This window comes from Hyperolius riggenbachi, chromosome 5, assembly GCF_040937935.1.
Source record: "Hyperolius riggenbachi isolate aHypRig1 chromosome 5, aHypRig1.pri, whole genome shotgun sequence".
Classification (NCBI taxonomy): Eukaryota; Metazoa; Chordata; class Amphibia; order Anura; family Hyperoliidae; genus Hyperolius; species Hyperolius riggenbachi.
The window spans coordinates 374203168-374230045 of NC_090650.1; the positions used below are offsets into that span (position 1 = coordinate 374203168).

Genomic DNA, 26878 nt, shown 5'->3' on the forward strand with positions numbered 1-26878 from the left:
TGCTGACATGATTGCATGTATTTTCTGGTCAAATCTGCCACATGATTGCACGTATTTTCTGGTCAAATCTGCCACATGATTGCACGTATTTTCTGGTCAAATCTGCCGACATAATTGCACATATTTTCTGGTCAAATCTGCCACATGATTGCACATATTTTCTGGTCAAATCTGCCGACATGATTGCACATATTTTCTGGTCAAATCTGCCGACATGATTAAACGTATTTTCTGGTCAAATCTGCAACATGATTGCACGTATTTTCTAGTCAAATTAGCCGACATGATTGAACTATTTTCTGGTCAATTCTGCCGCATGATTGAACGTATTTTTTGGTCAAATCTGCCGACATGATTGAACGTATTTTCTGGGCAAATCTGCTCACATTATGTGTATTTTCTTGAGAAAACCTGCACTATTATGTGAATTTTCTGGGGAAAGGTCACCAAAACTTGGGCCCACTGTCTTTGTGTTGCACTTTTAAAGGGAACCCGAGGTGAGAATAATATTGAGACTGCCATATTTATCTCCTTTTAAGCAATACCAGTTGCCTGGCTGCCGTGCTGGTCCTCTGCCTCTAATTTTTTCAACCATAGACCCTGAACAAGCATACAGCAGGTCAGGGGTTTCTGACAATATTGTCAGAACTGACAAGATTAGCAGCATGCTGGTTTCTGGTGTAATTCAGTTCACTACTGCAGCCAAATAGATCAGCAGGGCTGCCAGGCAACTAGTATTGTTTAAAATGAAATAAATATGGCAGCCTCCATATCACTCTCACCTCGGGTTCACTTTAAATTACAGTTAGCTCCGCCCTCATCCGGTCATGGCCACGCCCATTTCTTTGCCGTGGCGCAGGTTATGGCCACACCCATTTTTTTGCCATTAGCTACCCCAGAAATTGGTCCAGCACCTGCATAGCACCGCACCCCCCCCCCCCCCAAACAAAAACCTGGAGCGGCCACTGCGTGAAAGGTATGTAGTGAATGGTATAATACAGTGTGCAGTCACACAAATGCCGTAAAAGGTATGCAGTGACTGGTATAATACAGTGTGCTGGGCCTGGCACAGTACAGCAAGGGCCAGCTGCGACAGACAGGGCTGTATATATGAAGTGTCAGTCACTGTGGCACACACACACACAAAAAAACACATCAGAAGAACATTAGCTCTCAAAAGAATTGTTTTGGGGTGCTTTCAGCAAAAAATATCAGCAAGGAGCAAGCTAACAAACGCTTTCCCTATCTCCAGCAAGCTCTGTCTCTTCCTCTCACTATAGCAAGATCAGCAGAGTGAGAACATGGCCGACGCTGCTGCGTTTTTATAAGGGGGGTGGGGGGGGGAGGAGAGAGTGCAGCCTGATTGGCTGCCATGTGTCTGCTGACTGTAATGTAGAGGGTCAAAGTTTAGCCCAATGATGTGGTATATGCGGCGGTATGCGTTTGCGGTTCGCCGCGATCGCGAACTGCTTGGATTCGTGCGAACAAGTTCGCCGGTGAACTGTTTGGGCCATCTCTATTCTCCAGTACTAAAGGCGGAAATTCCAAAGTGCCCCCCTCCTTCGACTTGTGCCCACCCCAGTATAGGTAGCAGGTGTGCCCCCAGTATTAGGCATACTCCCCTACCCAGTTTAGATAGCCAGATGTGCTCCAGTACTAGATAGATTGCCTCCAGTATGGTAGCCAGATGTAATCTCAGTGTTGGGCATCCCCTATAGCCAGATGTACCTGCAGTATTAGATATCTCTCTGCTCTCCAGTCTTAGAGAAGCAGAACTGCACAAGTCAAGTCTTATTTTAGGTACTAGACCAGTCTTTCTTAACCGTTTCACCAGGAACCCTTTTAATAATTTTTGGATCTCAAGGAACCCCTGTATTAGCAGAGGGAGTGAGGATTTATTTTTGTGGTTAAAAACTTTTTTTCACCTCTAATAGCCTCCTTATTTAGCTGCCATTCCATGTTCCTCCTGTTTAGCACTCCCTATTACAGTAACCTGTGTTGGTGTTCCTTATAATAATTCCCACAGTTATAGCTCTCCCCTATATTAGGGCTCTTTATTATACTGCCTCACCATCATACTGTTTTTTGACTATGTATGCTCTTTATTATACTGACCACCAATTTAGCCCTTCTTTCAATAGAGGAGCCAAGGAGGTACTTCACCCCCCCACCCCCACCCAACTGCAGCCAGTCTTAATGGAGGGAAAATGCCAGGGAACCCTGCAATGTCCTCAAGGAACCCTTGGTGAGAAACTAGAACTTACTAGACTTTCAACCGGATGCTTTCCATAAACTACCCCCATTTTTATTTACTACATCTCTACTTCCAAGAACTCCCATCCACGAGTCTTGTTTGCCTTCTACACAGAGATCAATATAAGGTCACCACATTAGCATATGAGGATATAGCACAGGCATGGGCAAACTTGGCCCTCCAGCTGTTAAGGAACTGCAAGTCCCACAATGCATTGCAGGAGTCTTACAGCCACAGTCATGACTCATAAAGGCAAATGCATTGTGGGACTTGTAGTTCCTTAACAGCTGGAGGGCCAAGTTTACCCATGCCTGATATAGCACCAAATAAAGTGTTAACTTTTCTGAAGCCAAGATGTGATCCCCAGAAGGCTGCTCCCACTGCTGTCCATGAGAGATAATCAGCATCCGCCCAACTTCTAGCTATAATTTATGAACAACATCGTATCTGTACTATCCAGTAGTCTAATGACTATGTGCTAACTGTACCACCAGATCTCGCTGACAAGAACCAAAGTCACTCTATTGGCTGTATGTCTCTGAGTTTGCTGAAAGCTTAGCAGAGAGCCTGGCAGGAGGAGAGCGATGTCTGGGTGGCTGGGATTACCCTGCGCTCTCTAACAATTTCCCTGCATTATGCGGTTACATAACCTGTTTAACCTCTGTTCTGTCACACAGCCAATGCATTGTTGTCAAAGTCCCGCTATTAGTCAGATACTCATCAGCCATAATCCTGACTGCAGCCTGTGGCCTGCAATGGTTCTGTATGGGAGAGAGGAAGAAAAGGAGTGTGATTTCCACTAAACAGAATGAGAATCACATCGCCAAGCCATTGCCCCAAAGAGCTGCATGCGCACATTTGTGATTTATGCCAATCGCAAACAGTGAATTGAGAATGATCCCATAGGAATACATTAGCAACAGCGCTTTGCTGATCACCGGCAGTTAGCAAAGCTCTGAAAAGCACCCAAGTGTGAACCAGCCCTTCCTGCTTGTGTAATGCTGGTAGTAACAGCTCCATAAGCCACAGGCCGTGCCAGGCAATTTCAGGCTTTTATACCACCCGGAGGCTTTATGAATTGTGTATAAATATATGGTAATACTGTATATATGTGATAATTTAAAGTCTATGTAGAGAGAATGTTTGCTAAGTTAATTCCATCATGTTTGGTTAGTGCTACATTTATGCCCATTTGTGCTGAAAAAATTAAAGTGTACCTGAGATGGGGTATTATAAAAAATGTATATATATCTGGGGCTTCCTCCAGCCTCCTCTGGCTTGATCGCTCCCTTGGCATCGTCCTCTGCTGCCTGCAGCCTCCATAACTGGTCCCAGTAAGTCGTCTAGTCAGGGTCACTCGGCAAAGGCACAGTTTGGCTGTGCATGCTCCTCCGACTGCGCAGGCGCAGAACGCTTCCGGTTATGGGGGCCCCCGTGTGGCCGGGCCCCTGTACAACAGTTAATGGGCATGAAACTGGTATGTGTGGATAGTGCTGTGTTAGTGCTCATTTGTGCTGCAAAAATCATCATTCTCTCTTTTATCGTTTTTGAGATATTTAAGTTTTTACAAAGGTCAAACGTTCACTCGGCCCCCTACAACATGAACGTTTGACCTTTATAAAAACTTGAATATCTCAAAACTTATAAAAGATATAATAATGATTTTTGCAGCACAAGTGAGCACAAACATAGCACTATCCAACCACACCAGTTTCATGTACGGTGGCTGGGTGATATAATTGTCTAGGAAAAAATAATTGCTATTATCTTCAAAACAAAAGCAGCACAGATCTTAATTTTTGCAGCACAAATGGGCACAAATGTAGCACTAACCAAACATGACGGAATTTTTTATTTGTGCTTATTGTAGGGGAACCAGCTTCACGGAGCCGTTAAGGCCCATCTCCAAGCAGAGATCAGTTTTTCCTAACACATCACTTTAATTACTAAAAGGTATGAATTATACAGGCCTCATAGCTAGCTGCATGCAGTTTAGGCACTGATAATGTGAAAGTGGCCCCAAAACCTGCATAACTTATATGTGTCACCATTAAAAGAGAGGATTTGGCAACCCTGGCAGAGGTACAAATATATAATTTGCTTTGAAAAGTGATTTGCAGTGATTTGGGGGCCGAGCGATGTGAATTTTAAATAAAGTTAATAATACTTACTGGGTGTCCCAATGTTTTCCGTTCATATCCTCACCCCCTAACAGAAGAGTTCACAGGCGTTTCTCTGATTGGTCCTAGAGAAGCATCTATGACATTTTCTTTTAGGGGGTGGGGCTACAGATGGAAGCCAGACATTGGTACACCTTGTATGTTTAATAAAGTTTATTTAAAAAAAAAAAACTTGGTACACACAAATTTGGTACGCAAAAAGGAAGTTGCAGGGCATGCTGGGTTGTCCTTTTTTGCTTCTCTACTTTCCCCTCAATCTTAACTAATGCAGCCTGATTGGCTGAAACCTCTTTCCCTCCTGTTTTCCCCTCTCACACCTCTGTTTCTCTCTGATTGTCCAGTGTTTCTTATGCTGAGACAATGCACTTTCTAAAGTGAAGGGCGGGCAATGCATACACGATCAGGCAGAGGAGAGTAAGGGAGGAAATTACATCAGGATTGGTTCAAAATAGCCACAGTTAAAAATGGGAAATGCTAAGAAGGATTTTCTCTTTTTTTACTGTAAAAAAAACACTAAAATCAAAACGTGGACAGTGCAATACATATGTTATGTAAGTAGAGCAAGTATTTATCTACTTATATATGTGTTTTTTTTCTGAGATAGTATGGCTGACAGCTCTTCTTTAACAGTGATTTTTAGTTTGTGTAGATGGACACAAGAACAGTAATCGGGGACATAACACAGAGAATGTCATTCATTCTGACTGTTAAGTCTTGTATTTGGTTTCAGGAGAAAATCATTTCTATGTGTTTATAGTGCACAATGTATCTGATCAGCGGCAATGTTTTGGCTGACGAGGAACAATAGGTACAAGCTGGTACGTGACGGCTGATACCACAGCGGCTTACTCACACAATACGGTGTTATTTGCTGGCACAGGGAGTCCTCCGACACAAAGAATAACTCACTTGTTGGACGGCCACTAGACAGACACAAATGTGCCAAAAACTCATCTCAGTGTAGCAAATGCACGGCTGGGAAGCTCTCATGTTACATTTACTGTGCCTGGCTCAGAAGTGGGAAATTTCCAATAGATGAAAGTCACCAATAAAGCTGGAAATGGAATATTTCCTCCATGGCTGATCACAGCTAGCGATGGATTCTGTGTTTTTGCACAGGGCTACATACAAAGATTATATGAAAAGCCTAAAAAGGACATTGTGATATTTTCCAGTCAACAGGGGCGTTGCTAGCCCCAAATATCAGTGGCACGTGCCACTGATCTATTCTGGGGTGCCCGGGATGATGCCCAGGCAGTCAAAGTGGTGGAGCTTCTATGGGGGCATGCTGGAAGATGTGGTGCCTCAATGGAGGCATGTTGGGTGCTGTGGTGCCATACTGGCTGCTGTGGTGCCTTTATGGGGGAATGTAGGGAGCTGTGGTTCTTCTATGGGGGCATGCAGAGAATTGTGGTGCCTTAGTGGGAGGCCCATGGGAGCATGGGAGGGGGTCCACTAGAAGGTCAGGGAATGCCATGGGGGGGGACTGCCAGACAACCTGGCAGAAGGGCAGACCGCCCATCAGAAAGCCAGACTAGCCAGTGCAGAAGCCAAGTAACTGCCTATTTATATTTAAGTAGCGCTGCCTATTTATGTGATATGCAGCATTTATATTTATTCATTTTTATATTAATGGAAAGGGAGGCTTCATCCAACATTTTGCTGGACAGGTCTACTTAGACTACTGTTAAGTTCATGTAGATTTGGCTCCACCCATGACCACACCCACATTCTGGTGCGTGGCCCCACCCATTTTTTTCAGCTGGAGTGCCAAAAAGTGCCCCGGATCTCTTAGGATCCCAGCAACGCCCCTGCCAGTCATCTTTATATGAAGCCTAAGTACAGTATTTATGTAGAGGAATTAAATATGAAATAAAGTACCCCCTATATACATCTTAGCTATTCGATATAATTTCAGGTGAAAACCTAGAATAAATGCAGGTGTCATTGACAGCATACCGTAGTTATTGATCTGCAGTGCTGGATCTCTAATAACTAGGAACGGCAATAGAGATGCAAATCATTCTCAGATAATAGAAGATTATGCAAATCATGTAGCTTGAAAATGGACCAATTGAATTCCAACTTGGCAAAATTCGATTGGTTCATTTTCAAGCTGCATAAATTTGCAATTAAGATCTGCATTATCCTGCATCAGCTTGGTATTATTTGCATCTCATTGGCCATCCTTACTGTTAACCTGTTAAATTGTTATTCTATTGCTGATCTACAGTAAGAACAAGCCGCCTCTTTTGCACCCTTCCCTCTCCATAGAAAAGAACAGGCAGCTTAGTTGATAACTCAGCTGCTTGGTGTTATAATTTAAGTATTATATGTAGGCCTCAGTTGCCTGAACTGATGTTAGGTAAAAGGTTTGGTTCTCAGAGTCTACCTTTAAGACGGGTTTCTCGCAGAAGAGATGATGCCGTTAGTTACCAGGAATATGTTCCCGGTAGAAGGCCATAGGTCTGAGCTGCCCCAGACCGTTAGCCAACAGAAAGGTAAACATAGCCAATATTTACCAAACATGGCATTCCTTGTAACTACAGTAAGTTAGAAAGCAATCGGAATATTAATTAAGTAGGTGCATGTCATGACACCACGTGGGGTCTGAGCCAATTGTAGGTTTGGGGGGATGGCTCAGATGATGTCACATTTAACTCTTTCCTGGTTGGGATTAAAGCCACTGACGGGCCTACGGAGAGGCACTTCTCTTTGCTGGCTTTCAACCTTTTACTCTTATTTATGTCTTGTCATGTCATCTTATATAACTGTATGCTGTATATACGTAGTGTAGATGGAACGTAGTATAGACATAAGAGGACACCTGATTCCATGCAAGGGAATCAAGAAGCTGCAACGCAAAATACTTACTACAGAATAATCTGCTTGGCTAAAGATGTAACGAACTGTACTGTTTTATCTGTTGACTGAATAAACTCCTAAATTCTGAAGACGCCTAAGACGTTTATCTCCTATGCTGTTGCTGTGATGAGAGTCGAGTTCTCTCACTTCCTGTGAGTTGCAGCTCTAAGGAGTTGCTGGTGCCGAAAAAAGGTGTTGTGTTGTTGCCCATAGCAACCAACGTATAGTTTCTTACACTTGGTAGGTCTGTACAGTGGATTGTTCCTAAACTGTCAACCAAAATAATAATTTGTCCCCTGACAAGTGATTTACAGCTGGAGCCATTACGAGCTCGCTCAGTAAGCCACCCTGCAGTGTCAGGGAGCCTTGCCCAAGGACTCCTTACTGAATAGGTACTGGCTTCAGACAGGATTTGAACCCTGGTCCTCTATGTCTAAGGCAGTACCCTTACCAAGTACGTTATGAAGCCTCAACCATCAGGCTAGGAACACACAAGGCAGGAACGATAGCGTTTTTGTCGTTAATAAAAGTCTATGGGCCGCATGTAAAAAACCACATATATGTGCATTTTACATAGTGCATTTTTGAAAAATGCACAACTTGCTGCATCATTTTTAAAAATGCATGTAAAACACACATAATGTATCTCAACGGAGATGCAGAGAAATCCGCTTTTACATGAATTTTTTTTAAATACAATACTGTATCCATTGAATACATTCCTAAACTGATTCGCTGCAGAAAGTGAATGGCCCTGATTCAGCAGGACCGATTGCAATTTGCTGAAATCGCAATCGCCGAGCAGTTCCAGAAACGAAAGCGGGGCACAAAATCGCTCCGCTTTTAAGTGGCAAAATCGCAAATGGGCTCCAGGCCTAAGTGGGTGTGTAAGAGCACAAATTATAATAAACTTCATGATAGACTTAAAAAGTCCTTTTAACCTCCCTTGCGGTGAGCCCCAGCTACGCTTGAGTTAGCCGCCAGGAGCTCAATGCAGAGAATAGCGCATTTTTACTCACCTCCCGGGGGATCCAGACGTTGGTAGCCGTTCTCCTTCCTGTCCTCGGAGGCTCTGAATCACTGGTGAGAGCGCCCTCATCGATCACACTACAGAGTTACAGCGCCACCCGGAGGATGGAGGAAAAATTGCAGCGCTGGAGCCCAGGGAGATGAGTGAGTGCTGGAGCTGCTGCAGGCATTGTGGCGGCATGATTTTTCCTGATATTAGGGCCCGAAACATGCTTAAAGGGATACTGTAGGGGGGTCGGGGGAAAATGAGCTGAACATACCCGGGGCTTCTAATGGTCCCCCGCAGACATCCTGTGTTGTTGCAGCCACTCACCGATGCTCCGGCCCCGCCTCCAGTTCACTTCTGGAATTTCTGACTTTAAAGTCAGAAAACCACTGCGCCTGCACGCCCGTGTCCTTGCTCCCGCTGATGTCACCAGGAGTGTTCTGCGCAGACACAGACCTTACTGGGCTTGTACAGTACACTCCTGGTGACATCAGCGGGAGCGAGTACACGGCAACGCAGGCGCAGTGGTTTTCAGACTTTAAAGTCTAAAATACCAGAAGTGAACCAGAAGCGGGGCCGGAGCATCGGTGAGTGGCTGCGCCAACACAGGATGTCTGCGGGGGACCGTTAGAAGCCCCGGGTAAGTTCAACTCATTTTTCCCCGACCCCCCTACAGTATCCCTTTAAAAGACCCTAAACTCCTAAAATAATCATACCGCCAGTGAGGTTAAAAATTAAATATTATTACTGTTTAACTACAAAATGTAACATGAAAGTAGTACAGTGGTGAAGGGGGAACAAAGTGAAAATTCTCATAGTGGATTTGAAATCCTGCTAAGGATAGAAGGAAAACATAGAGAAATGCACAATGTATATATTTAGAGAGTTTAGCCTGTCTAATCCCCCTCATCTGTGACTAATCACAAGTTGTAATTTGATCCCTCAGCTGTGTCAGCTGACTGCCATGGCGGAGAAGCTAATTGGTATACACAGGATGTTAACCATATGTCTGCTTCCATGAAAGCAGGAAGTAGACACACTGCAGATGTATTGCATAATTTGTCTCAGCTGTAGCAAAGAAACGTTTTTCTTTAAAGGGTATTATGCTGTTGCGTATCTATTAGAGCAGAGAGGAAGTTCTGAGTTCAGGTCCGCTTCAAGAAGAGATGAATTATTGTTATTCTATGTTGTCGCAGTGTTTGCTTGTATATAGCGTGTTTGCACAGAGTCTGCTGTGCACTGATGTTGTGTCTTCCTGGTGCAGCTGGGCAGGGCTCTATCTATGAGCTTGTGTGCAGCATAGATAATACCTGGACTGCCTCACAGCATCAACATATGCCAAAAGCAAGCTACTTACTCTATAATACACTCATGTGATGTGATGCCAAGCCCTGTATGGCCTCTGTGTCTGTGATGAAAGCAAACTGTTAGCTCAGGTAGTGTGCTAGCATCATGGAATTATCACTATTCAGTCCTCTGGAAGGATGGGATCATTGATGCTGAATATGTAGGACCCTAATATCTAGTCATGGCTACACCACTGCCTGGGCATGTTGCATTGCGGTACTATCACTATGCTATGGTGCCAAAAGTTGCACGTTCAGTACAATGCTTCACTGCCACTGTAAACATGTACTGCATGCGCACATTGCTCGGTTAACCCACAGAATGTGCACATTGCCCAGTTAACTCAACTAGATTAAGTAAGCTCCTCTCTCCCCTCATCCACCCCTAGCACCCTCAGTAAGCCCATCTTTCCTCACAGCACGCTCAAAAAGAACCCCCCCAGCACCCTTTGTAATCCCCTTTCTCCCCTCAGAGGCCTTAGCAAGCCCCCTCTCTCCCCACAGCACGCTCGGTGAGCTCATCTCTCCTCCAAGCACACTTAATACTCCGCTCTGTCCCCTAGAAACCTTAGTAAGCCCCTCTCTTCCCCATCTAGCCCTCTTCACCTTTAGTAAGCCCCTTTCTCCCCCAGCACCCTCAGTTTGCCCCCACCCCCTCATCCACTCCATCTGCACCCTCACTAAACCCAACTCCCCAGCAAACTTAGTAAACTCCCTCTTTCCCCATCCCTGTATTTAGAGAATATGCCCCTGTGCTCATTTTTCACTCATTCGCTTGTGTCATTATCTAGGGGGATGGGGGGGGGGATGGGGGGCCTCCAAAATCTATTTTCGCTCAGGGCGCTGTGAAACCTAAGTCCGGGCCCTGTACAGACCCATATGCAGTATATGACATGGATGGGGACAAGTGAGGAGCAAAGAGGGTCAGAATAATTTTGCTTTAAAAATAGGAACTGCCCCTTCAAAAGACAGGCATTTTTATTGTGTGCAGGCAGCATGCAGCATGTGGTGTATCCTGTATGTAGTGCATTGCCAAGTGTGTGAACTTGTGAGCACAGGGTGACTGACTCTCCCTCCACCTGCTCAGGGATATATTTAACATTGTAAGAAGATTGCCTGAAGACTTGTCACAACTGATTTGACTAAATAGGTCAGTGAGACTCATTAGTCCTGAGTCAATTTTGAAGGTAAAAGTATTTAGGCCTCTTTCACAGTGGGAGGTTGCGTTTGATGCGACGTTAAAGTCGCACAACGTGCCCCTAACGCAGCGCATGTAGGTTATAAAATTGGACGTTATTTTGCATAGCGTTATGTGTCTCTTGGTGTGCCGTTTTCGCCGCATACTGATGGAACGAAAACGGCGCATGCGTTACATTAAAAAAAAAAAAAAAAAAACATTACTGAGCATGTGCAACACACATAACACAGCAAATGTATTGCTAAACGCACAGCATGCAGCACTTTCTAAATATTGCTACACGTTACACACAACGCAACGTGTGCACTGTGAATGTCGCTCAGACTTTGTATTGCTGTGCGTTAGTCTGCGTTATAATTTTTTATAACGTGTGACTTTAACGTCCCACTGTAAAAGAGGCCTTAAAGGGATACTGTAGGGGGGTCGGGGGAAAATGAGTTGAAGTTACCCGGGGCTTCTAATGGTCCCTCGCAGGCATCCTGTGCTCGTGCAACCACTCACCGATGCTCCGGCCCCGCCTCCGGTTCACTTCTGGAATTTCAGACTTTAAAGTCTGAAAACCACGGCGCCTGCGTTGCCGTGTCCTCGCTTCCCCTGATGTCACCAGGAGCGCACTGCGCAGTCACAGACCATACTGGGCCTGCACAGTACACTCCTGGTGTCAGCGGGAGTGAGGACTCGGCAACACAGGCGCAGTGGTTTTCAGACTTTAAAGTCTGAAATTCCAGAAGTGAACCAGAGGCGGGGCCGAAGCATTGGGGAGTGGCTTCGCGGGCACAGGATGTCTGTGGAGGACCATTAGAAGCCCTGGGTAACTTCAACTCATTTTCCCCTGACCCCCCTACAGTGTCCCTTTAAAGTGAACCCGAGGTGAGAGTGATATGGAGGCTGCAATATTTATTTCCTTTTAAACAACACCAATTGCCTAGCAGCCCTGCTGATATGTTTGATCCAGCGAGAAAATGATGTGCAATCTTGCGCTAAACAGCAGTACTTAGCTTGCCATTGTAATCAGCGGCCGACGGATAGTAGCTCATCTGTCAGCCATAGCCTAGTTGCTTAGCAACACCAAGCCAAGTAGCGTCATTAGTGGCGTCATCTGTCAGCCACAGCTCAGTTTCTTAGCAACATCAAGCTATGTAGCGTCATCAGTGGCGTCATTACATCGATGCCCACAGCGATCAATTGGGTCCCCCTGCCGTAGGAGTGAGCGTCTCATTTCCAGCCTCCCCCGTGGTGCCTCATTCAGTGCCGCCCAGCAGGTCACACCGGTCTTCTTCCAGCGATACGTCATATGTGACGTCTCCACTCTGGGTTATCCCTTCCATTTTCGGCTGCACTTCTTTCCCACCTCGGCTGAGATCATGTTCAGTGCAATACAGGTCAGTGGGGTTTAAGGTCACAGAGACAAAGACCTAATTAATTTTGCGCAAGCACTCATTAAGGTTTATTAATGTACATTAGCGCTTAACGTATATTGTGACACCGGAAGTGTTTCTTTCGGTTTCCATGGCTGCAGGGTCATGCAGCCACTTCCAGGTTCAGTCTCCATTGTTTTAACAGATATAAAAATACTCGTGTGCAAGCAATGACACACTTGACAAAGGCGTGGATGCGCCGAAACGCGTCGTGAGGTCACTGCACACCACCAGAGGGAAGGCTTCCATTGTCCACCACCATCCGGACACCCATCCACTGCAGGCCACAGAGAAGGAGCAGGTTGCCACCCTTGGTTGTTTTATTGGGCTCCAGCCCATGATATGCTCATTTATCTTTGTTATTTAGTAAGTGTTTTTATACTTTGCGTGTTTGAGGATTAAATAACTTTAATGCACTATGGAGCGCTCCTTCTTTTTTCTTTTTGATATATTTGGCTGCAGTAGTGTCTGAATTACACTAGAAACATGCATGCAGCTAATATTTTCTGTTCTGACAATATTGTTGAAAACATCTGATCTGCTGCATGCTTGTTCAGGGTCTATGGCTGAAAGTATTAGAGGCAGAAGATTAGCAGGGTAGCCAGGCAACTGGTTTTGCTTAAAGGGATACTGTGTTGGCGCAGCCACTCTCCAATGCTCCGGCCCCGCCTCCGGTTCACTTCTGGAATTTCTGACTTTAAAGTCAGAAAACCACTGCGCCTGCGTTGCCGTGTCCTCGCTCCCGCTGACGTCACCAGGAGTGTACTGCGCAGACACAGACCATACTGGGCCTGCGCTGTGCGCTCTTGATGACATCAGCGGGATTGAGGACATGGCAACGCAGGCGCAGTGGTTTTCTGACTTTAAAGTCAGAAATTCCAGAAGTGAACCGGTGGCGGGGCCGGAGCATTGGGGAGCATTGGTGAGCGGGCACAGGATGTCTGCGAGGGACCATTAGAAGCCCCGGGTAAGTTCAGCTCATTTTCCCCCGACCCCCCTACAGTATCCCTTTAAAGAGACACTGAAGCGAAAAAAAAAATATGATATAGTGAATTGGTTGTGTACTATGAATAATTACTAGAAGATTAGCAGCAAAGAAAATATTCTCCTACTTTTATTTTCAGGTATTGTGTTTTTTCTAACATTGCATTATTCTATAATATGTGCAGATTACACAACACTCAGCATTCAAAATGAGTCTTTCAGAGCAGTCTGTGAAGTAATGACCTCTCCTCTAGCAGAGAAAAAGTAAACAGTTCACTTACAGTTGAGATAATAAAAGGCAGATAACAGCCCTCTCCATGACTAACTTAGTCGGAGAGCTTAATGGCTTGTTTGCATAGAGATAACAACTGGAGTTTCTCAACTCTTCCTGTACTGGAAACAATTAGACTAATGTATCTGATCTTAATGTTTTATTTCTTAGCTGTACTACACATACAAATCATAATATCATAATTTTTTTTCCGCTTCAGTGTCTCTTTAACCACTATACCACTGAGGGTTTTTTCCCCTTCTGTACCAGAGCAATTTTCACCTTTCAGCGCTCCTTCCATTTTTTCGCCTATAACTTTATTACTACTGTATTTTTCAGACTATAAGACGCTCCTGACCATAAGACCTATATTTAGAGGACAAAATCAGGGGAAACAATATATATGCTAAACTTGGTGCATCCATGGTGAAGGGGCATCTTGTGGGTTATGCCCCCTTGTACCTCTTGGGCTTGATTCACAAAGCGGTGCTAACTGTTAGCACGCCTGTGAAAACCCCCTTAGCACGTCTAAACGAGCTTTTCGCGCGCAAAACCTTACGTGCGCACTGCACAGAGCGCAGGGCGCTCCGTGCGCAGTGCCCTTTAAAGCCTATGGGACTTAGCACGTGCATAGGACTTTGCGCGCGTAAAACTTTACGCGCGGTACTTAGCGCGCAATGTGATTGAGAAAACCGGTGCTAACCTACTTAGCACCCTGGTTAGCACGCCTAAAGACTTTAGACATGCTAAGTAGGTTAGCACTGCATAGTGAATCAAGCCCCTTGTGTCTCCCTGTGTCCTCCTCTGTCCCCCTTGTGTCCTCCTGTGTCCGCCATGTGTCTGTCTCTGTCCTCCTTGTGTGCTCCACTATGCTCCTTTGTGTCCCCTTGTGTCCTCCTCTATGACCCTTTGTGTCCCCCTGTGTCCTCCGTTTGTCCCCTTGTGTCCTCCTCTGCATGGGCGCAGTAAGGGAGACCACGAAATTGCAGTGGGTTGGAGGTTCGTATTGGCAGGCATTCACAAGTCAGGAACTCCCTGTATTTGGACTAAAAGACACAGCAATTTTTTTCACCCACTTTTGGGGTAGAAAAAGAGAGTCTTATAGTCCAAAAAATACAGTACTTATCACATTGAAACAATCTATACCTTGTTTTTTTCCCCACCAATTAGGCTTTTTTTTGGGTCCTACATTTTGCTAAGAATTATTTTATTCTAAATGCATACTAATGGGAAAATAAGAAAAAAATGGAAACAATTCATTATTTCTCAGTTTTTGGCCAATATATTTTTCAAATAATATCGTAATTAAAACCCACACATTTTATTTTTTTATTTGCCCATTGTCCCGGTTATTAAAACGCTTAAAAGATTTCTCTAGTCCAATGTATGGAGCCAATATTTTATTTAGAAATAAAGGTGCATTTTTTCAATTTTGTGACCATCACTAATTATAAGCCCATAAACTCATAAGTGACATTAATATACCCTTTTCACATACATGTTAAAAAAAAGTTCAGTACCTAAGGTAACTATTTATGTATTTTTTTATTTGTCATTTTATATGCATATAATTTATTTAGGTGACTATGGGAGAGGGTGGGGGTAAGGGGTTAATGTATACTGTACATGGGTCTTTTATTAAAATAAATGAATGTAGGTGTAATTTTACTATTTGGTACAAGATGTCCTCGCACATTATTTCTTATTAGAGTACTGTAAGTACGCTAACAGGAAGTAAAGCGTGGATGTGATACTCTGGAAGTTTACAAATGACTGTGGCATCTCATTGATGCCGGCGATCATTGACATGGGGACTTAGATTAATGAATGGAAACCACGTTTCCATTCATTCATCTCCCCTCTAACGGGTGGCGACGAGTAGACGGGCAGGAGCGAGCACGAATGGACAAATATCTATGTCCCTGTGCAGGAACTGAAGTCCTGCAGGACATAGATATGCCTTCTTAAACCTCCTAAGTGGTTAAAAGGAAGTAAGTATGGCAGCCTCCATATAACTCTCACCTCAGGTTCACTTTAATGGCTCAGTAGTCTTACATGAAGCCATAGACTTCCTGTGGCACAGATAAGCAGGCACTAATCGGCTGTTTGTTCTTGAATCACAGTTGTGAGTGGTGGGGCTATGGAAGGCACCTACAGGCTGAAGCAGTTCCACATTCACTGGGGATCCTGTGAGGGACACGGCTCTGAGCACACTGTGGATGGGAAGAAATGTGAGGCTGAGGTAAGCTGATCCTGCCATGTCTCATCTGCCTGACAAGTGTACTAAACTCTGAACTGGAGAGCTATAATCTGCCTGTGATGAAACACTCAACTTGTTTAACATTTGAACTGTTATGATGCTTGCCTTTCAGTAAGGACCTGTTCAAAGCCCATTACACTAGGTCCGCTGACAGACCACTTTGCAGTGGAGTAACAGATGTGCAGAAAGGACCCCATGTCTTTCTGTGGGAAAGCACAAACTCATTCACTTGTCTCTCTCCACTGTGTAAATCAGTGGTCCTCAAACTAAGACCCGCGGGCCGAATGCGGCCCCCTGAGGCTTTTTTACCGGCCCTCCACACACAAAATGTATTACTTATAGATGCAGTCTGCTACATTTTTAAATATTGGTGGTCCGCATATAGAATAGCAGTGCTGGCACCACCCATCCACATGGAAGCCAGAAAGCAGTAATTCGCTGGTTTCAAATCACATTCCACATCAGGTGACACTGCTGTCCAATTGGGACTGCAGGTTGTCACATGGGTATGTTTTACTGTCTGGCCCGCAAAGACGTCTACATCATTTTTTGTATACTCCGGCCCCCCAGCAGTCTGAAGTATGTTGACCCGGCCCTCGACCCAAAATGTTTGGGGACCCCTGGTGTAAAGGTTTGTGTATACAGTTTCACCGGTACACAAACCCAACTGGTGAATAATTATTTCTGTAGTAGTGTTACACAGTAACCTATATAGATTTCATAAGTACCGTAAAGAGTACCCGAGAGGACATGTGACATGAAGAGATAAACGTGCATGTACAGTGCAAAACATGAATAACTAGGCTCTTTTACTTGATTTATTTTGCTGCCTGAAAGAGTTAATTTTCAGGCAGGCAAGTTACAGCTACTGTCTTGTTGACACCTTGTTGGGAATATAGTATACATCACGGATGAGCAAATTACAGCCATAAAAGTTTTCCTGGCAGAATACAACTTCTGAGAGCAGGGAGAGATAGACAAATGTCTGTAGTTCATGTATTTTCATTTAGGAACACTTAAAAGGCTGCCACTGAGCAGAGACAACAAAACATTTAATTGACTTCGTAAACGATTAAATATAAAATAAAGTCATGTGATATCCAAAAAAAGGGTCATTTTTAGGAGTAGGGGGAGTAGGGGGATAAGTACAATTGTTTATCTCATCAGTAAGTAAGGGTTACAGGAAAGAGAGACTTTTGCTGCTATCATTTTTAACCACTTCCCGACCGCCCACTACACAGGGGCGGCGGGGAAGTGGAGCCCTTCAGGACGGCCTCACCCACAGAGGCGGCGGTCCATTTAAGGGCATGGGCGGAGCGATCGCGTCATCCGTGACGCGATCCTCCGCCGGCGCCTGTCACCGCTCGCTCGCCGCAACATCCCGCCGGCTATACGGAAGCGCCGGCGGGATGTTAACCCCGCGATCGCCGCATACAAAGTGTATAATACACTTTGTAATGTTTACAAAGTGTATTATACAGGCTGCCTCCTGCCCTGGTGGTCCCAGTGTCCGAGGGACCACCAGGGCAGGCTGCAGCCACCCTAGTCTGCACCCAAGCACACTGATTTCTCCCCCCCCTGCCCCAGATCGCCCACAGCACCCATCAGACCCCCCCCCCTGCCCACCCCCCAGACCCCTGTTTGCACCCAATCACCCCCCTAATCACCCATCAATCACTCCCTGTCACTATCTGTCAACGCTATTTTTTTTTTTATCCCCCCCCCTGCTCCCTGCCCCCTCCTGATCACCCCCCACCCCTCAGATTCTCCCCAGACCCCCCCCCCCAGACCACCCCCCCCTGTTTACTGTATGCATCTATCCCCCTGATCACCTGTCAATCACCTGTCAATCACCCGTCAATCACCCGTCAATCACCCCCTGTCACTGCCACCCATCAATCAGCCCCTAACCTGCCCCTTGCGGGCAATCTGATCACCCCCCCACACCAATTGATCGCCCACAGATCCGACATCAGATCACCTCCCAAATCCATTGTTTACATCTATTCTCTCCTCTAAACACCCACTAATTACCCATCAATCACCCATCAATCACCCCCTATCACCACCTGTCACTTTTACCTATCAGATCAGACCCTAATCTGCCCCTTGCGGGCACCCAATCACCCGCCCACACGCTCAGATTGCCCTCTGACCCCCCCTTATCAATTCACCAGTGCATTAATTACATCTGTTCTTCCCTGTAATAACCCACTGATCACCTGTCAATCACCTGCCAATCACCTATCACCCATCAATCACCCCCTGTCACTGCCACCCATCAATCAGCCCCTAACCTGCCCCTTGCGGGCAATTTGATCACCCACCCACACCATTAGATCGCCCGCAAACCCGCCGTCAGATTACCTCCCAAATGTATCGTTTACATCTGTTATCTTCTCTAAACACCCACTAATTACCCATCAATCACCCATCAATCACCCCCTATCACCACCTGTCACTGTTACCTATCAGATCAGACCCTAATCTGCCCCTTGCGGGCACCCAATCACCCGCCCACACGCTCAGATTGCCCTCAGACCCCCCCCCCCCCTTATCAATTCGCCAGTGCATTAATTACATCTGTCCTTCCCTGTAATAACCCACTGATCACCTGTCAATCACCTGCCAATCACCTATCACCCATCAATCACCCCCTGTCACCCCCTGTCACTGCCACCCATCAATCAGCCCCTAACCTGCCCCTTGCGGGCAATCTGATCACCCACCCACACCATTAGATCGCCCGCAAACCCGCCGTCAGATTACCTCCCAAATGTATCGTTTACATCTGTTATCTTCTCTAAACACCCACTAATTACCCATCAATCACCCATCAATCACCCCCTATCACCACCTGTCACTGTTACCTATCAGATCAGACCCTAATCTGCCCCTTGCGGGCACCCAATCACCCGCCCACACGCTCAGATTGCCCTCAGACCCCCCCCCCTTATCAATTCGCCAGTGCATTAATTACATCTGTCCTTCCCTGTAATAACCCACTGATCACCTGTCAATCACCTGCCAATCACCTATCACCCATCAATCACCCCCTGTCACCCCCTGTCACTGCCACCCATCAATCAGCCCCTAACCTGCCCCTTGCGGGCAATCTGATGACCCACCCACACCATTAGATCGCCCGCAAACCCGCCGTCAGATTACCTCCCAAATGTATCGTTTACATCTGTTATCTTCTCTAAACACCCACTAATTACCCATCAATCACCCATCAATCACCCCCTATCACCACCTGTCACTGTTACCTATCAGATCAGACCCTAATCTGCCCCTTGCGGGCACCCAATCGCCCGCCTACACGCTCAGATTGCCCTCAGACCCCCCCTTATCAATTCGCCAGTGCAATATTTACATCTGTTCTCCCCTGTAATAACCCACTGATTACCTGTCAATCACCTATCAATCACCCATCAATCACCCCCTGTCACTGCCACCCATCAATCACCCCCTGTCACTGCCACCCATCAATCACCCGCTGTCACTGCCACCCATCAATCAGCCCCTAACCTGCCCCTTGCGGGCAAACTGATCACCCACCCACACCAATAGATCGCCCGCAGATCCGACATCAGATCACCACCCAAGCGCAGTGTTTCCATCTATTCTCTACCCTAAACACCCACTAATTACCCATCAATCACCCCCTGTCACTGCTACCTATCAGATTAGACCCCTATCTGCCTCTAGGGCACTCAATCACCCGCCCACACCCTCAGAATGCCCTCAGACCCCAGCCCTGATCACCTCGCCAGTGCATTGCTTGCATCTATTCCCCCCTCTAATCACACCTTGAGACACCCATCAATCACCTCCTGTCACCCCCTAGCACACCTACCCATCAGATCAGGCCCCAATTTGCCCCGTGTGGGCTCCTGATCACTCGGCCAAACCCTCAGACCCCCTTCCGATCACCTCCCCAGTGCATGGATTGCATCTATTTTCCCCTCTAACCACCCCCTGAGACACCCATCGATCACCTCCTGTCACCCCCCTAGCACTCCTATCCATCAGATCAGGCCCAATACAACCTGTCATCTAAAAGGCCACCCTGCTTATGACCGGTTCCACAAAATTCGCCCCCTCATAGACCACCTGTCATCAAAATTTGCAGATGCTTATACCCCTGAACAGTCATTTTGAGACATTTGGTTTCCAGACTACTCACGGTTTTGGGCCTGTAAAATGCCAGGGCGGTATAGGAACCCCACAAGTGACCCCATTTTAGAAAAAAAAGACACCCCAAGGTATTATGTTAGGTGTATGACGAGTTCATAGAAGATTTTATTTTTTGTCAAAAGTTAGCGGAAATTAATTTTTATTGTTTTTTTTTCACAAAGTGTCATTTTTCACTAACTTGTGACAAAAAATAAAATCTTCTATGAGCCATATACCTAACGGAATACCTTGGGGTGTCTTCTTTCTAAAATGGGGTCACTTGTGGGGTTCCTATACTGCCCTGGCATTTTAGGGGCCCTAAACCGCGAGGAGTAGTCTAGAAAACAAATGCTTCAAAATGACCTGTGAATAGGACGTTGGGCCCCTTAGCGCACCTAGGCTGCAAAAAAGTGTCACACATGTGGTACCGCCGTACTCAGGAAAAGTAGTATAATGTGTTTTGGGGTGTATTTTTACACATACCCATGCTGGGTGGGAGAAATTTCTATGTAAATGGACAATTGTGTGTAAAAAAATCAAACAATTGTCATTTACAGAGATATTTCTCCCACTTAGCATGGGTATGTGTAAAAATACACCCCAAAACGCATTATACTACTTCTCCTGAGTACAGCGGTACCACATGTGTGGCACTTTTTTACACCCTAAGTACGCTAAGGGGCCCAAAGTCCAATGAGTACCTTTAGGATTTCACAGGTCATTTTGCGACATTTGGTTTCAAGACTACTCCTCACGGTTTAGGGCCCCTAAAATGCCAGGGCAGTATAGGAACCCCACAAATGACCCCATTCTAGAAAGAAGACACCCAAAGGTATTCCGTACGGAGTATGGTGAGTTCATAGAAGATTTTATTTTTTGTCACAAGTTAGCGGAAAATGACACTTTGTGAAAAAAAACTATTAAAATCAATTTCCGCTAACTTGTGACAAAAAAATAAAAACTTCTATGAACTCACCATACTCCTAACGGAATACCTTGGGGTGTCTTCTTTCTAAAATGGGGTCATTAGTGGGGTTCCTATACTGCCCTGGCATTTTAGGGGCCCTAAACCGTGAGGAGTAGTCTTGAAACAAAAATGACCTGTGAAATCCTAAAGGTACTCATTGGACTTTGGGCCCCTTAGTGCAGTTAGGGTGCAAAAAAGTGCCACACATGTGGTATCGCCGTACTCGGGAGAAGTAGTACAATGTGTTTTGGGGTGTATTTTTACACATACCCATGCTGGGTGGGAGAAATACCTCTGTAAATGACAATCTTTTGATTTTTTTACACACAATTGTCCATTTACAGAGTTATTTCTCCCACCCAGCATGGGTATGTGTAAAAATACACCCCAAAACACATTGTACTACTTCTCCCGAGTATGGCGATACCACATGTGTGGCACTTTTTTGCACCCTAACTGCGCTAAAGGGCCCAAAGTCCAATGAGTACCTTTAGGATTTCACAGGTCATTTTGAGAAATTTCGTTTCAAGACTACTCCTCACGGTTTAGGGCCCCTAAAATGCCAGGGCAGTATAGGAACCCCACAAATGACCCCATTTTAGAAAGAAGACACCCCAAGGTATTCCGTTAGGAGTATGGTGAGTTCATAGAAGATTTTATTTTTTGTCAAAAGTTAGCGGAAATTGATTTTAATTGTGTTTTTTCACAAAGTGTCATTTTCCGCTAACTTGTGACAAAAAATAAAATCTTCTATGAACTCGCCATACTCCTAACGGAATACCTTGGGGTGTCTTCTTTCTAAAATGGGGTCATTTGTGGGGTTCCTATACTGCCCTGGCATTTTAGGGGCCCTAAACCGTGAGGAGTAGTCTTGAAACGAAATTTCTCAAAATGACCTGTGAAATCCTAAAGGTACTCATTGGACTTTGGGCCCTTTAGCGCAGTTAGGGTGCAAAAAAGTGCCACACATGTGGTATCGCCGTACTCAGGAGAAGTAGTATAATGTGTTTTGTGGTGTATTTTTACACATACCCATGCTGAGTGGGAGAAATATCTCTGTAAATGGACAATTGTGTGTAAAAAAAATTAACAAATTGTCATTTACAGAGATATTTCTCCCACCCAGCATGGGTATGTGTAAAAATACACCCCAAAACACATTACACTACTTCTCCTGAGTACGGCAATACCACATGTGTGGCACTTTTTTGCAGCCTAACTGCGCTAAGGGGTCCAAAGTCCAATGAGCACCTTTAGGCTTTACAGGGGTGCTTACAATTTAGCACCCCCCAAAATGTCAGGACAGTAAACACACCCCACAAATGACCCCATTTTGGAAAGTAGACCCTTCAAGGTATTCAGAGAGGGGTATGGTGAGTCTGTGGCAGATTTCATTTTTTTTTGGTGCAAGTTAGAAGAAATGGAAACTTTTTTTTTTTTTTTTTTCCTCACAAAGTGTCATTTTCCGCTTACTTGTGACAAAAAATAATATCTTCTATGAACTCACTATGCCTCTCAGTGAATACTTTGGGATGTCTTCTTTCCAAAATGGGGTCATTTGGGGGGTATTTATACTATCCTGGAATTCTAGCCCCTCATGAAACATGACAGGGGGTCAGAAAAGTCATAGATGCTTGAAAATGGGAAAATTCACTTTTTGCACCATAGTTTGTAAACGCTATAACTTTTACCCAAACCAATAAATATACGCTGAATGGGTTTTTTTTTTATCAAAAACATGTTTGTCCACATTTTTCGCGCTGCATGTATACAGAAATTTTACTTTATTTGAAAACTGTCAGCACAGAAAGTTAAAAAAATCATTTTTTTGCCAAAATTCATGTCTTTTTTGCTGAATATAATAAAAAGTAAAAATCGCAGGAGCAATTAAATAGCACCAAAAGAAAGCTTTATTAGTGACAAGAAAAGGAGCCAAAATTCATTTAGGTGGTAGGTTGTATGAGCGAGCAATAAACCGTGAAAGCTGCAGTGGTCTGAATGGAAAAAAAGTGGCCGGTCCTTAAGGGGTAGAAAGCCCTAGGTCCTCAAGTGGTTAAGATAATACCAATTTTTTTTCCCAGACAATGACATCCCCCCCACTCCCCTACAGTTTATGGACATTAAAAAGACATTAAACCGATATGGTTGGGTGGTGCTGCATTTGGTGCACTGCTGGATGATCTGTTGACCTTTATAAAAACTTTAATATCTCAAAAACTATGAAAGATAGATTTTTGCAGGATATAAGGGCATAAAAGCGGCACTACCCAATGATATTGGTTTCATGTCCATACGCTGTAGGGGGGCTGGGGGATGTCATCATCTGGGAGAAAAATAGTGCTATCATCTTCAAAATGAAAGCAGCACAAATGAGCAGAAACATGGCACTAACCAGACATGATAAAGTTTTTATATGTGATTATTAGAGGTGGGCCGGCTTCTTAAGCTCACAAATGCAACTTTAAAAAACTGTAAAGTTATAAAGTTCAGCACACACGGGTTAATGATGGACAGATATAACAAGCAGCTTATCCATACTCTATCGGATATTGACCAGTTAACTCTGGATTTTCTGTTTCCTTGTCAGTTTGATTTTAGATTGTAGCAGAAATTGATCAAACCACTAGTGTTGTACTGCTCAATGTGGTGCAATTTTATGGATTTTAACTCTTCTATATAATGTGTGCTCCAATTAGCAACATTTGTCCTCATTTTCGGTCTAATGGGAAATCAGGCTAAATCTCTGCATGGACTTCACTGACAGCAGTAAAAAGACAAGATGGTTTAATCTTGCCTATTTTTTTAATTATACTGTATTTCCTTTGCAAATTAACTTATCAAACTGAAAACCCCTTTTGTAACTGTGCTTGTTGCACTTCTTTCTGTTTCCACAAATGGGGTCTTACAACTACTTCCTGTTACCTGCAAAGCCCCACCCCCTTGAATATTCATGCTTTCTATTGGAAGCCTTGGACTGGCCCAGAAAGAGAAATTTGGCCTGTCAAAGTTGCTTTTTAGTGATGTGTTAGCTGGATGATTACCCACCCCCCTGAAGCTTTGATTGACTCAACTAATTCCTGTCTTTGGTCAGTGGTGGATATTTCCCTGTTGTAAGTTTTAGCTCATTATTAAATCTAGTTTAGCACATGATTTATCTAATATATGTTGTAACTGCCGTTATACTCGTTTTCATGGCAGCTCCACCTGGTCCACTGGAATACCAAATACAGCAGTTTTGGTGAAGCCGTGAAGCACTGCGATGGACTTGCCGTCATTGGTGTTTTTATGAAGGTAAGAAACTTTCTGCAATTTGAATTAATTTTTTTAAAACAAGACATGGCAATCATATTACAGTAGAGTCCTGGTTATCCGGAGCTGAACTAGTTAGCAGTCTCAACCAACCAGCACAAATCGCCTTGCAGCGCTCGCAGTGGTGGAGGCCACCTTCTTAGACTTTTTGTGCGGTAGAGCAGAACCTATTTCCGTCCAAAGGGAAAGCCACTACTGCGCCTGCACGCATCAGCAACAAGCGCAGACAAACGGATCTTTGGGGGTCTCACCACTGGATCCCCACTGCTCTGCTATGGAGGATGGGGAAAGACTCTTTAGCAGGGGTGTAACAATAGACCCTGCAAGGGAGTCAGTCCAGAAGCCACAGGGGGCCTAGTGGGGGTAGAAGTTTATTTTTCCTGTCCTAAAAGACTAACAACTAAGAGTATAGAGAGAAAAAACTTTCTGCTGTCTGCACAATTTTTGTAATGACTGCATCTGATCAGCCACTGATAAGGAATCATATAAAGTTTTGCAGACAAAGATTTGTAGACAGTCCCTATTCAGTGTTCAGCAGGCTCTTCTGTACAGTGCTACTCTACCACCAGCCTTTCTACCCCTACCCAAGTGCTGCCTGATGCTGAAGGAGTCTGCAGAGCCAGTTATGCTCCATCAGAGATTGACAGAGTGTGCTTGATTCACTAAGACAAATAGCATGCCTTATCCAAGTTAACATGGCTTATCAGAGCGTAGCGAGTGCTACGAACTTATGCCTGCTAATTTGCAATGACGAGAGCTCCACTCGTCCTGCCCTGAGGCTCTGCGGGATTGTAGCGCTCTCTATTCTACTCTGATAAGGTATGTGTAACTTTGATCAAGCCCAGTGAGTGTAATAAGCTGAGGCTGGGAGCACATTCGTCTGTTTTCTGTATGTGTTTTCTGCACACATGTCTATCTGTATGTGTGAAAACATGCATGTTTTATCACAGAAACTAATGTAATTGAAAGAGAAAATACCTGAATGACATTGATTCCCAATTTACCTGTACAGAAAGGCGGGGGGGGGGGGGGGGGTTATGCAAAGTTTTGCAGGGGGGCCCAGTGATTTCTAGTTACGCCCCTGCTCCTTAGGATTCAGAGCAGGGGCGTTGCTAGCGCCAAAGATCAGTGGCACGTGCCCTGGATCTATTCTGGCGTGCCCCGCATGTCCCCCAGGTAGAGTCAGCTGTGGTGCCTCGATGGCGGGCATGCTGGGAGCTGTGGTGCCCGCCCAGGAGAAAGCCAGATCAACCAGCAGAGAAGCCAGGTAACTCTATCTAGTTATGTTTAAGTGCCTATTTATCTGATATGCTGCATTTTCTTTTGTATTAATGGAAAGGGGGCTTTATCCAACATTTTGCAGGGCAGGCCTACTTAGACCACTGTTAAGTTCATGTAAATTTGGCTCCACCCATGGCCACACCCCCATTCTAGTGCGTGGTCACACCCATTTTCCATCTTGAGTTCCCAAAAGTGCCCCTAATCTCTTAGGATCCTAGCAATGCCCCTGATTCAGAGGCTTTCCCTTCCTGAGGGAAGTATGTTTTTTCCTTCAGGTACACTTTAATGCAGAGTTCATGGTATGTATATAGAATGGGGTATGGTACTGTATCAGCTAGTCTATTTTTTACACTGAGTCTCAAGCAACCAGAAAGCACAATTACCTGGCAACAACCGATACCCATCTGTGCTGAAATACCAAAACTCTACTGAACATAACTTTTCTGTGGAAAGTGCAGCATGTATTCATAAGTTTTGTTTGTTTTGTTTTAATCTGCCAACATCTTTATGAAGTGAAAAAAGATTCCCATTCTCTATTCCTTTACTTCCTGTCTGAAAAACCTCTGTCAGAGATGAGCTGTTTCAGCACAGGGAGATGAGGTTATCCGCCCACTGAGTGTACAGAATGATCTCTGGGACCGCCCACAGAGCTGAATCATTCTGTTTAGTGAGAAGCATTGGAAGACTGGATTTTTGCATGGCAGAGAAGGATCTTGCAATGGGAGGGCAGATAGTTCTCACCTTTGCAAAGCCCCGCCCCCTAACCAGTGGTAGGGGAGTTAGGTGGTAATAATATTGAAGGGCTTATGCAACTATCTGGATATGATCAACTAGCCACATTCTCCCAGGAAAATAAATTAAGGTCACATTCACAGTGGGACGTTATGGTCGCACGTTATAAAGTCTTATAACGCATCTTACCGCATTGCAGTGCTAATCCTATGGGCAGTTCACAGTACGACGTTAAAGTCACATTACAAATGTTGCGTTATGGTAACTCACTGCTTGCAGTGCGTTACCTCTTAATGCAGACACATTGCGACTTTACCGTTGCATTAAAACACAACGTCCCACTGTTAATACAGCCTAAAGGGGTAATTTGTGATCCTTTTCATTTACCATGCAAGCGTAACAGTAAAAAGAAAAAGCAGGCACCATGAAAAAAAAAATAGTAAAATAAATGTACAAGTAGCTCAAGGAATATACAGGCGCTCCTATCAGCTCACAAACATTCCAATAGCTCTCCAAGCAGCAGCAAAGGTAACTACGCCACAGTAGGTGCACAACAGTATCCTGTTAACATCTTTGCTTGCTGAGCAGAGTCCAATAAACACATACAGTAAAATTCTCC

General features: G+C 44.8%; 1 protein-coding gene across 1 annotated transcript in view; it reads left to right on the forward strand.

The window, feature by feature from the left end:
• The window catches only part of LOC137519015 (carbonic anhydrase 2-like), a 73777-nt gene that overhangs the window by 26933 nt on the left and 19966 nt on the right, over positions 1–26878 (forward strand). The window contains exons 3-4 of the mRNA XM_068237589.1: positions 15655–15773; positions 24136–24228. Of these exons, the coding sequence (XP_068093690.1) occupies positions 15655–15773; positions 24136–24228 (212 nt within the window). The remainder of the gene's footprint in view (positions 1–15654; positions 15774–24135; positions 24229–26878) is intronic.